This window comes from Pristiophorus japonicus, chromosome 4 (genome assembly GCF_044704955.1).
Source record: "Pristiophorus japonicus isolate sPriJap1 chromosome 4, sPriJap1.hap1, whole genome shotgun sequence".
NCBI classification, from domain to species: Eukaryota; Metazoa; Chordata; class Chondrichthyes; family Pristiophoridae; genus Pristiophorus; species Pristiophorus japonicus.
The window spans coordinates 127,997,071-128,009,442 of NC_091980.1; the positions used below are offsets into that span (position 1 = coordinate 127,997,071).

At 44.4% G+C, this 12,372-nt stretch overlaps 1 protein-coding gene and 1 pseudogene across 1 annotated transcript; one reads left to right on the forward strand and one right to left on the reverse strand.

Moving 5' to 3' along the window:
• The first annotated feature begins 2,857 nt into the window (after nt 1-2,857).
• Nucleotides 2,858-4,170, forward strand: LOC139262496 (ferritin, heavy subunit-like). The gene is made up of 3 exons (XM_070877675.1): nt 2,858-2,959; nt 3,509-3,670; nt 4,033-4,170. Exons 1-3 carry the CDS (start codon nt 2,858-2,860, stop codon nt 4,168-4,170), a joined length of 402 nt encoding a protein of 133 aa, XP_070733776.1.
• A 6,095-nt stretch (nt 4,171-10,265) lies between these two features.
• LOC139263632 (U2 spliceosomal RNA) lies at nt 10,266-10,504 on the reverse strand (annotated as a pseudogene).
• Between the last annotated feature and the right edge of the window lie 1,868 nt (nt 10,505-12,372).

Genomic DNA, 12,372 nt, shown 5'->3' on the forward strand with positions numbered 1-12,372 from the left:
TTACACTCCTTGAATGCTGTATCACGTTCTTTTGACCACTTCCAATATACCTGTTTTTTCAAAAGTTCATTCAGTGGATGTAATACTGTAGCCAAATTTGGTAGGAACTTCCCATAATAGTTCAAAAGACCCAAGAATGAATGAAGTTTAGTGACATTCCTGGGAGTGGGTACAGTTCTAATCACATCAATTTTTCCATGGTTGGATGTAAACCATCTTTGTCTACTCTATACACTAAGTACTCCACTGAGTTTTTCAATAACTCACACTGACGAGCAGGCACTCATGCTCTGTGCTTCTCTAGCAGTTTGAGGACTTCATTCAATATGTTATTATGAATTTGCCTATTTGGTGCTAAAATTAGTATGTCATCCAAATAACATACTACCCCTTCAATATCTTGCAAAATCTGGTTCATCACCCCTTGGAATATGGCAGGGGCGGAAGACACTCCAAACGTTAGCCTATTAAATTGTTATAGGCCTAGATGAGTATTTATAGTCAAACATGATTTGGACTCCTCATCTAGTTCAAGTTGTAAGTAGGCATTCGTAAGATCCAGTTTTGCGAAGATTTGACTACCTGTCAGTGTTGTGAACAAATCTTCTATATTCAGCAATGTATTGGGGACATTACTCTATAACCTGGTTTACGGTTACTTTATAATCACCACACAATCTTACCTTACCATCGGACTTAGGTACAACAACAACGGGTGCAGCCCAATTACATCAATCTATCTTACAAATAATGTTTTCAGTCTCTAGTCTTTTGAGTTCTTGCTCAACTTTTTCCTTGAGTGCATATGATACGGAACATGGCTTGTAGTAAACCGATCTAGCGTCCATCTGTACTCTGACACTTGCCTTGAAGCCTTGGAGCGGACTGCCCGTTTCGCAGAACAACTTTGGTTACTTCTTGATAACCTCATCCGTTGATGAAAATCTCGCTTCCACACAGAAAATCTTACTCCAATCCAGCTTCAGTGAGCTCAACCAATTTCTTCCTAGTAAGGCAGTCTTGTCCCCTTTTACTACTATTAGAGGCAAGTTCTGAAATTGACCTTTATGTTTCACCGGTACGGTGATACAACCTACCACAGGAATTTTCTCTCCTGAGTAGCATCGCAGCTCTATCTTGGATTTCTTCAGTTGAAAATCACGCAATTTGTCTTGGTATAGTGACTCCGGTACTACACTCATGGATGCACCCGTGTCAATTTCCATTGGTATCTTGAATCCCGCAACATCTATGTGGATTTTGATGCTTTCCGAATCGCTGTCCGTTAACCTCGTGCTCCTGATGACGTGTAACTCTAACACCTCCTCGTCTTGCTGTTGTTCTTCCATACTATGTAGTCTCTTGGGATTTCTACTCATAGCTTTCAATGCTGGACTCATAGCTTTGGTTTACCCTTCAGTCGGCATGCCTTCGCAAAATGCCCAGTTTTCCTGCAGAAGAAACATTGTGCCTTCACATATGGACAACTTTGAGCAATGTGTTGTCCCAGGCACCTATAGCATGACCTTGACGCTCTGTTAGAATTTCCAGGTTCTGAGACTTTGGGCCCCCACCGTCTATTACTTTGAACCTGCAGGTGATTTACCTTGGTTGACTGACGACCGTAATCATTATTTAATTCGAGGGAATATTGTCCGGCCATGCCCATCGACCTCGCTGTCTGACAAGCAATCTCAAAAGTCAAGTCATCCGTCATCAATAACTTCCTTCTGATCGCATCATTTTTCGCTGCTTTCAATTGTTTTAAAGAGAATCGTCTCACTGTCAAATGTAAGCCCAGAGAGATTTAGAAATCTTACATTTGGCTGCAAAGTGCTCAGGGAAATGCTGGAGTTGTGAAAGGCGCTATATAAATGTAAGTCTTTCTTTTTGGCCTGCAATCCATTTCGTTGCTTCTAAAATTTCATGATAAAAAACAAGAACTGAACATCTCATGGTCCCCTCCACATTCTAGCTGATGTGTGTACAGGCGCTCACTAAACTTGGAAGTGATGGAGCATCTGAGCACTTATGTTTGACACATTGATCACAAGCACTTTCCATTCATCTGACCCACTTTTGGTTGATTTGCACACTCACTGATCTGTTTGGATGTTGCATCCAACCCGCAGATATCTTCAAATGATCAACCCACAGAACCATCCAGAACTATTAAAAAGGTACTAACTCACAAACAACAGAGGATTCAATGAACATTTCAAGGTGGCCATTAACTGCTCCAGGCAGAGCACGGTCGATGGGGTATTCTCTCCGGCTGCCTGTCTCTCTTCCATGGCTATGCCGTGCCCAGGTGTCCCTGGAGAGGGAGCAGGAAATGTTTGCCGGTATGCTGGAGGGTTTCTGTGACCGGTGGACACCAGAGGGACTGGAGTGCAGCGTGGATACAGTGAACTAAATTATAATGTGAAAAGTGTTCATACTAGTTTTGTCACATTTGGAACTTATTGTTTATTCCCCCTTATAAAGGGGGCACTTATGATTTAAGTTTTTTCCAATTGATTAGCCTAAAGAGTAGAAGATTCATTTAAACCTGTGATTATGGATATCTGAACTGTGTTTGAGGAAAGTTAGGACAATTGAGATCCTCATTGATTGTCAGTCAATAATGCTCATTCTTCAAAGATCTGACTGGCTCTGGGAGTGCATCCCCCTCCTCCCATTACTTTATTGGTGCTCTGAGAGGCTGCAACTTTTGATTGGATATTGAGGACCGTCACTCATTATCTAGGTTGCCACGCCCTGGATTATCCAGCAGTATAAATACAGGAATTTGAGGTTAGCTAAATCTAAGTTTGTTACTTCAAGAAAATTTAGATTAAAAAAAAAAAGAATCGATATGGCTTCTCAAGTGTATCAGAACTACTACCAGAACTGTGAGGATGCTGTCAACAAGCAGATCAACATGGAGCTCTATTCCTCCTATGTTTATCTCTCTATGGTGAGTTTTGCATTTTAGATCACTTCACAATGGAGACGATGTAATGTGAATTTACTAAATTCTGTTATATCCAGCCCACCTATTCTGAGTGTCTTGAATCTTAATGACTCACTTTCCAGGTTTCCCTTGAGCTGCCTGTTAAGTTTATTTGGAATACATTCTGCACTCAATGCATGGAATTCAGAATTTGTATCCTTGTTCTAAATCACTCCATGGACTTTCTCTACCTTGCCTTTGCAATGAGATGTAATCATAAAATTAGAACTAGCCCACTGAGGAGGGAAGTCAGGAATTATTCTTTCCTATAACTGTGGTGGAAATCTGGAACACGTTTAAGCCACCACAGAAAAATCGAGGGTTTAATGCTGGGTTGTGTTTTTTCATTGTGTGAGGATATTAAAAGATTGTTTCCAGGACAATGTACATACAAGTTCAGTGAGATTTTGAACCCTTGAAATAAAGCAAAATATTGAGGTTGAAATTATGTAATGTACACATGATGATGGCTCTGTGATATAATGGCAAAATACTCATCTGATTTCTCCATAGTCCTTCTACTTTGACTGGGATGATGCCCTGCATCACTTTGCTGAGTTCTTCAAGGACCAGTCACAGGAGGAACATGAGCATGCTGAGAAACTGATGAAATTCCAGAATCGGTGTGGAGGACGAATCATCTTGGTGGACATCAAGTTTGGATTCAACAAAGGAGTGACCTTCTGTCTGGCTCCCCTTAGATTGATCCCAATATGTGCTAAAGCAATTCGTTCCAATTTACAGCACACAGGCCATTTGGCCAAACTGGTCTTTGCTGGTGTTTTATACTCCAGCGCGCCTCCTCCCACCTTGCGTCATCTCGCCTTATCAGCATACCGTTCTATTCCTTTCTCCTCATGCACTTGCCTTGCTTCCCCTTGAATAAATCTGCTATTGCCTTATTAATATGACTCCATTGGTGATAGAATATAAAATTAAGCAAACATAGGTTCATGGTAAAGTAGACCTTTGATTGCACCCCTAATTTCCTTCAATACTTTCTGTAGTAAGTGAACTGTTAGAACTTTTTTTTCCAGAAACCTGAGCAGGATGAGTGGAGCAATGGTCTGGAGGTGATGCAGAGAGCTCTGCAGATGGAGAAGAATGTGAACCAGAGTCTGCTGGATCTGCACAAACTCTCCACTGAGAGGACAGACCCTCATGAAAGTTCCTAATATTTAATGTGGGCTTTTGGGTAAGTTAGACATTGTGGAACCTTGCTGTCCTTGGGCCTAATTAAAAGATCTCCATGCCTAATAGCTTTGTGTGGTGTCTCTGTTTTTTTTGTTGGGAGCAGAGGCAAGGGATGGGGAAGTTGGCCTACTGTGGACAGTGACTAGTAAATGTGTCCCAGTGATCCCAACATCTGAGCACCTATTGTGCAGTAAGTTTAATCTAATGATGCAGTAAATCCATCAATCTCAATTGAGCCACTTGACTATCCTCCAGTTCAAGTGGATTAAAATCCAAATTCTCAAAGGACAGCTGCCATTCCTTGACGTCTGCTGCTGGACATAACTAGTTTCCCTCTTTCAGTTGTGTGACTTCCTGGAGACCCACTACTTGGATGAACAAGTGAAGATGATCAAGAAGCTTGGAGATCACATCACCAACCTGAAGAGACTGGGAGAGCCTGAGAATGGCCTGGGAGAGTACCTGTTTGACAAGCACACTCTGGGGGAGAGTGACTAAACTGACTGATGGAGTCAAGCTTATTGTGCTTGTATTTATATAATTGGGACCACCATCCATCCTATAGGGAATGATGGCTTGTGACTTTGTACAAAATGCTGTGAGACCTGGGATCCTGATCTGAAATGTAACATAACTGTAAATAAACTGTTCAACATTGGACTGGGTTTTGTCTCCTTGTATTTTTAAGTGGTTGCTTATTTTTCATTTAACATAACTTGGTTTACATCAAACAAGAATTACACTAAGCTGTGCAACAGTGTGATTGGATTCAGTCCTATGAAAAGTGTATTTTCTCAGCTGTAATAGCGATGTGTTGAGTTGAATAGTCAAACATGGGTTGCAAGATCTAATACCTTAATGGTCTAAACGCACCCTTGAACAGCCATAGGAGATTTTGACTGAGTGGTAAAGCATGGTCAGAGGTAGGTTTTAGGCAGTGTCTTAAATAGGTTTACTGAGGGAATGCCAGAACTTGATCTAGACAGCGTAATAAAAATACCTGTTCCCACTAGTGAACATTCTTTCTACCCTTACATAAATGTCAACTCACAGCAACTTTGTATTTTGTTGTATTAACATGTGTTAAACACGGGGTGTGTTTCACCATTTTAGTCCAGTGAAGAAAAAGTCCTGGATGAGCATCCTATTTAGTCTGTTGGCCCTGGAATTAGCAGTTTGTATTCAGTAGCTGCTAATTTGCTATTTCTGGTTGTTGAGAAACTGAACTGACTATTCCTGTTAAGCTTTGTAGGTAGAGCAGTAACTGCTGTACAGACCAGCGATGTCAGAGTGCATTGAATGCCGGGGGCTACAATTGGGTGAGGAGGGCAAGCAACAGGTGGCATCAGCTTGCTGTCACAGCTTCATTGGTTAGTGTGGATACCCTAGTGTGATGGTTCTGGGACAGATTCTCGTCTGCTCAATCCCACCTCATGGTTGAATAACTTGCCAACATGACCTTGGTTCGCATGAATAAGGAATTGGGTAAGGTATTAAAGTAATACGTCTGTAACCTTACTCCCAAAACATATTGTTCTTCTAGAAGGAGTTTATGTATTTTATTAAATGTGCAAAGCAAAAGGCCCAAGAAGTTAAATACGCACCTCTGGGGGAAAAAAAATTTCCCCACCCAGGCTCCAATGCCTCACTAAACTTGGAAGTGATGGAGTATCTGAGCACTTGTGTTTGACACATTGACCACGAGCACTTTGTATTCATCTGACCCACTTTTGGTTGCTTTGCACACTCACTCACTAATCTGTTTGGGTGCTGCAGAAAATCCGCACATACTTGTAAATGTCCAACACACACAACCATCCGGAACTATTAAAAATACACTGTTCTGCCTTCAGATGCTCTGATAATGATTCCACGAGATAATGTGTTGTGCTTGAACTGTAGTGACCTTACTCCATTTAATGTAACTCCAGAGTGAGGATCATACAATGTGGCATGCCTTTTATACTAGACCTGGCACACCTGTACCGCTAACCAACAATTTTCCCATTGCAGTGCCCTCTGGTGGCACACCTTTTAACAGTACAAGCAGTAACCATGTAGGATACATGACACCAGTTTCCCCCAAGTCCTTAGTGTAAATTGCCTTTGCGTTGACTGTGCTCTGGGCTTAGCTCTATCTGTTTGACACTTGGAGGGTAGTTTCCATCTTGGGTGAGTAGGTGGTGTTTCGTTGGCAGTCGAAATGCTGGTGGTTTCTGTTTGTGCGTCTACGACCATGCCATTCTCTTCCCCTCCCCCCCCCTCCCCCCCCCCACGTACAGATTGTGCCGTTGGCTCATTACATTCATGCACATTCAATTCCAAAAAAAAAACTTTTACAGTATTACATTCGTGGTACCGTAGAGAGGCAAGTACATTTGAGTGGTGAGGTACATACTTGGAATATACTTAGAGTCAGCACCGGTGTGTGAGGACAAACTAGTGCCAGAACTGTTGGATGGTGTCCAGGTAGTCTGGTGGCGGTGTGGTGCCCAGTGCTGGTCACGACTGAGCCCTGAGGAACAGTCGTCTAGCAGTGAACAGAGAACTGCTGACTCGCTTGCCTGGGCGTTATTTGGTTTGGGATCCTGGCTGGTCGCAGTCCCATTTGTGAGAGCCGTTGTGGGTGAGCCGTTGGTCCTGGGTGTAGCTTTGGTGACGATAGGGTCTGGGGGCTGCGCCTTAGCGTGGTTTGCTCTTTCAGGCTCATGGTGGTGGTGCCATCGGGTGCCTGAGAGGTGGAGCCGATCTGGGGCAGGGTATCGTTACCGGTGCCATTGTCCTCTTGAGATCACTTGCCTTGCAGCTTGTATATGTTAGCTGCTTGTGGCCATACTCTGCATCACTCTAGTCCCTGGGATGCAGGCTACAGCATTGGGTAGCTCACTGGACCTATGTGTTCCCGATGGGTGTTTGCCCGCTGCATTGACTGTATGCAGTTAAAATCCTACATTGCACAACGTTTCATTACTCATTGTAAATAACCTGTAGCTCCGATGCAATCGTGCGACTTTTCTTTGCTTATTGCATGTACACAACTCTGATCGTCAATTTCACATTTTACATCTAACTCACAGTTGCTATTACAATGATTGAGAGTGTGGAATTGTCCCTTTAAGTGTGGTGAGTTGCAGGCCTCCTTTAAGAGATCCTTGCTATCTTTACCCCAATCTTCTTCTTCGCTTGATGCCATGTGTTGCTCCATCAGCGCTGCACTTCGTGGTCTGCCGCCATCTTTTTCTTAAGCGCCTCATCTCCTGGTTTGGGTGCCATCTTTCTTCGACTACTGTGATCCTCTTCTCCCCGGGTTCTACCACCAAGTCTGGAAAGTCACCTCTGGATCCGATTTTCTTCCTCCGGCGTCCTGCCACTGGAGCTGGGAAGGTGTGTTCGGGTTGTCTCAGCTGGATCATCTCCACGCAGTCGTGCTGAGCAGTCTGTGCCTCGGGTGCTGTGCTGGTCTGCTCTCTGGTGCCGGATCCAACCACATGTGAGGACTTGTTTTGCCTCTGAGCGCGGAGGATCTCGATCGCTGGAGGGATGAAATCTTCCCAGCTGATTGGTGAAGACTAATGTAGGTCCCTTGCAGCTAGAATCAGGTGAATTCATAATGGGGAACAAGGAAATGGGAGACAAATTGAACAAATACTTGTCTTCTCTAAGGAAGACACGAATAACCACCTGAAAATACTAGGGGACCGAGGGTCTAGCGAGAAGCGAAAACTGAGGGAAATCCTTATCAGTCAGGAAATGGTGTTAGGGAAATTGAAGGGACTGAAAGCCGATAAATCCCCATGGCCTGATAGTCTGCTTTGTAGGCAGAGCAGCAACTGCTGTAGAGACCAGCAATGCCTGAGTGCATTGAACTCCAGGGGCTACAATTGGGTGAGGAGGGAAAACAACAGGTGCCATCAGCTTGCTGTCAGCTTCATTGGTTAGTGTGGATACCCTAGTGTGGTGGTTCTGGGACAGCTTCTCGTCCACCTGCTCCCATCATGATCGAATAACTTGTCAACATGATCTATGCTCACATGAATAAGGTATTGAAGTAATACCTGTGCAACTTGATTCCATTTGCTACCGTTATACTCTAACCCGTTCCTCTCTCTTGCAGATCCATGATATAGTTCCCCTTGTCCTCACCTTCCCTACTGCCAGCCTCCACATTCAACAGATCATCCTCTCCAGAGCGATCCTATAACAATCACATCTTCCCTTTCCCTCCCCGTTCAGCATTCTGAAGTGACGTTGCCGACTATCACACTCTGGTCCTTAATTACCCCAAAGTCCCACTCCCTTTTCCAATGGCACATTCCAGTGAAAGTGCAGGAATGCAACATCTGCCCATTAACTCCTCCCTTCCCACTGTTCAGACCATCAAACGCTTCTTCCAGGTTAAACAGCGATTTACTTGTACTTCTTGCAATTTAGTGTACTGTTTTCGCTGCTCATGATGCAGTGTCCTCTAAATTGGGGAGACCAAATCCTCTTTTCTTCTTAGACAGTCCCTTCGGAGTTGAGGATGGCTTGCTTCCACACTCAAAATGAGTTCTCAAGTGACTGAAGAGTTCAATGTAGGACCTACAGTCTCTGTCACAGGTGGGGCAGATGGTGATTGGAGGAACGGGTAGGTGGGGTGCCTGGGTTGCTGTGCGCTCCTTTCGCTGTCGATGTTTGGCTTGAGCTTGCTTTCAGTGAAGAGAATCGAGGTGTTCAGCACCTTCCCGAATGCGTTTCCTCCACTTTGGGTGGTCTTGGGCCAGGGATTCCCAGGTGTCGATGGGGTTGTTGCACTTTTTTTCAAAGAAGCTTTGAGGGTGTCCTCGAAGCATTTCCTCTGCTCACGTGGAGCTTACACCGTTTAGGAGCTCCAATTAGAGCGCTTGCATAGGGGGTCAGTGTCAATCATGCGGACAATGTGGCCCGTCCACCAGAGCTGATCGAGTGTGGTCAATACTTTGATGTTGGCCTGAGCGAGGAAACTGATGTTGGTGCGCCTATCCTGCCAATGGATTTGCAGGATCTTGTAGAATCAGCGTTGGTGGTACTTCAATGTTTTGAGATGCCTGCTGTACATAGTCCATGTCTCTGAGCCATATAGGAGGATGGGTATTACCACTGCTCTGTAGACCATGAGCTTGGTGCCGGGTTTGAGGTCCTGTTCTTGAAACACTCTCTTCCTCAGGCGACTGAAGGCTGCACTGAAGGCGGTGTTGGACCTTGTCGTCAATGTCTGCCCTTGTTGAGAGTAGGCATTGGGGAAACCAAATGTAGATTGGGTGACCGCTTTGCAAAACACGTCTGTTCAGTCTGCAAACTTCCAGTCACCTGTCACTTTAATTCTCTGCTCCCCTCACACTCTAACCTCTGTGTCATCGACCTCTTACACTGTTCCAACAAAGCTCAACATAAGCTCCTCAACTTTCTATTTGGCACGTTATAGCCTTCTGGACTCAGCATCGAGTTTAACAATTTCAGACCAAAACCTCTGTTCCTATCTTTTTCAGCTGGCAGCTGTTGATGATCCTGCTGCACCCATTTATACCTCTTCTAGACCCATCTTTTGTTCCTTTACTTGTCCCATTAACATCTCCTTTTGATTTGTACTTTCATACCTTTTGTCATTTAATCACTCCGGCCTTCCACCCTATCACAGACCTTCCTGTTTGTTCTTTCCTTCCCTCCCCCACCCCTTTCCCTGCCCCTGCACTTGCTTAAAATCTGTTACATCTCTAACATTTTTCAGTTCTGACGAAAGGTCATCGATCTGAAACGTTAACTCGTTTTCTCTCTCCATAGATGCTGCCTGACCTGTTGAGTATTTCCAGCAGTTTCTGTTTTTCTTTCAGATTTCCAGCACCCGCAGTATTTTGCTTTTGTTCCTTTTCTTCTTTTAAGTAACTGAGCACATTTCCAGATCAATGTCGTGTGACCTTGCATTAAACAAGAACTACTTCTTTTTTTTTTTAAATTCGTAGCCAATCGTTCCAATTCTTTGTCAAATCACAAACGCCAGAGGTCACCTTGCACACATCAAGGATCACTCTGCGCCAATGCTCTTAGCCGAAAGGCCGAGAGCCACTGCACCGTTCCTGGAAGTACTGCAATACCAGGTTCGTGCCATGGAGGTGGATGGGTCAGGCCCCCCACACACCTCCGTGGAGGTGGATGGGTCAAGCCACCCCACCCACCTCCTATTTCCAAAAAAGCAAGCATATACCTTCCTGATCCAGGGAGAACCACCTTGGGGTTATGGTGGTTACTCCCCTGTCAGGTCAGTTACGCATGATCTTAGCCAAAAGGCCGAGAACTACTTCTACTGAGAAATAGGTTGTGATTTTGATCAAACCTGATTTGCTTGGGCATGTGGCTGTTTTAATCTCTTCCCCTCCAGAACACTGCCGTTGGTTCAGGGTGGCCTATGATGGTCATAGCTACAAATCTAATCTTAGCCTTTAACTCATTTTTAAAGTTGGGTGAACTGGAGAAAGTGATTTCAGTGTAATCTGGTTACGGTAAGACCTTGCCCCTCATGTTTAAACCTTTTTACCAAGGCTGTGCTGTTACAGTACAGAGTCTGCACATCCTGAATAGACAAACCCCAAGAATTGCTAGTCTTTCTATTTTGGCAACACCAGGAAAGTGTTTGCTGAAACAGGTATCGATCCAAAATACAAGGAACTTCGGATGAGGCCTCACTAAATTTACGTATCGTGTGGAAAGGAAGAATTGGTGATATAGTTGGGTATCTTAATGTAAACTGCTAATATATACACTGGACATAACTACCAGCCTCTGTGAACTAGGTCAATTTTCATGGAGAATGAAAAGAAGATTTTCAGTCTTTTTTTCAAGTTATATGTTAGGGGTACAATAGTGCAGTGGTTATGTTTCTGGACTAGTAATCCAGAGGCCTGGACCAATAATACACGGAATGTGAGTTCAAATCCCACCATCATTTGGATTCAGTTTAAAATTTAAAACAAACTGATATCAGTAACCATGGAATTTTTGGATTGTGGTAAAAATCCAACTGGCTCACTAATTTCCTTTTAGGGAAGGAGACCTGCTATCCTTACCCAGTCTGGCCTTATGTGACTCCATTTGCACAGTAATGTGGTTGATTCTTACCTGCCCTCTGAAGTGACCGAGCAAGTCGTCTCTCAACCATTGAGCACCTGAACATGGATCAAGGAGGAGTCTCACCAGCGCCTTCTCAGGGCAACTAGGGATGGACAATAAATGACGGCCTTGCCAGCAACATCCAAACTTGGGCGTGTTGCAAACTCAGACAAAGCTTTAAGCAATGAGACCAAATATCCAGTAGTTCCGCAGGTAAAGGTTACACAGACAGATAGGGAATGGGTAACCAACAGGAAGAGTAGTGGAAGGAAGGTAGTGCAGGGTTCCCCTGCGGTCATCCCCCGCCGAAACAGATACACCGTTTTGGATGCTGTTGGGGGCGATGTCTCTTCAGGGGAGCGCAGCAGCAGCCAAGTTCATGGCACAGTGGGTGGCTCTGCTGCACAGGAGGGCAGAAAAAAAAGTGAGAGAGCTATAATGGTAGAGGATACTATTGTAAGGGGAATAGATAGACATTTCTGCGGCCGCAATCGAGACTCCAGGATGGTATGTTGCCTCCCTGGTGCAAGGGTCAACAATGTCTTAGAGCGGCTGCAGGACATTTTGGAGGGGCAGGGTGAACAGCCAGTTGTCGTGGTGTATATAGGTACCAATGATATATGTAAAAAACGGGATGAGGTCCTACAAGTTAAATTTAGGGAGCTAGGAGTTAAATTAAAAAGTAGGACCTCAAAGGTAGTAATCTCAGGATTGCTACCAATGCCACATGCTAGTCAGAGCAGGAATTGCAGAATAGCTCAGATGAATATGAAGCTTGAAGAGTGGTGCAGAAGGGAGAAATTAAAATTCCTGGGACATTGGAACCGGTTCTGGGGGAGGTGGGACCAGTACAAACCGCACGGTCTGCACCTGGGCAGGTCCGGAACCAATGTCCTAGGGAAGTGTTTGCTCGTGCTGTTGGGGTGGGGTTAAACTAATATGGCAGGGGGATGCGATCCTATGCAGGGAGACAGAGGAAAGTAGAATGGGGGCAGAAGCAAAAGATAGAAAGAAGAAAAGTAAAAGTGGAGGGCAGAGAAACCCAAGGTAAAAATCAAAAA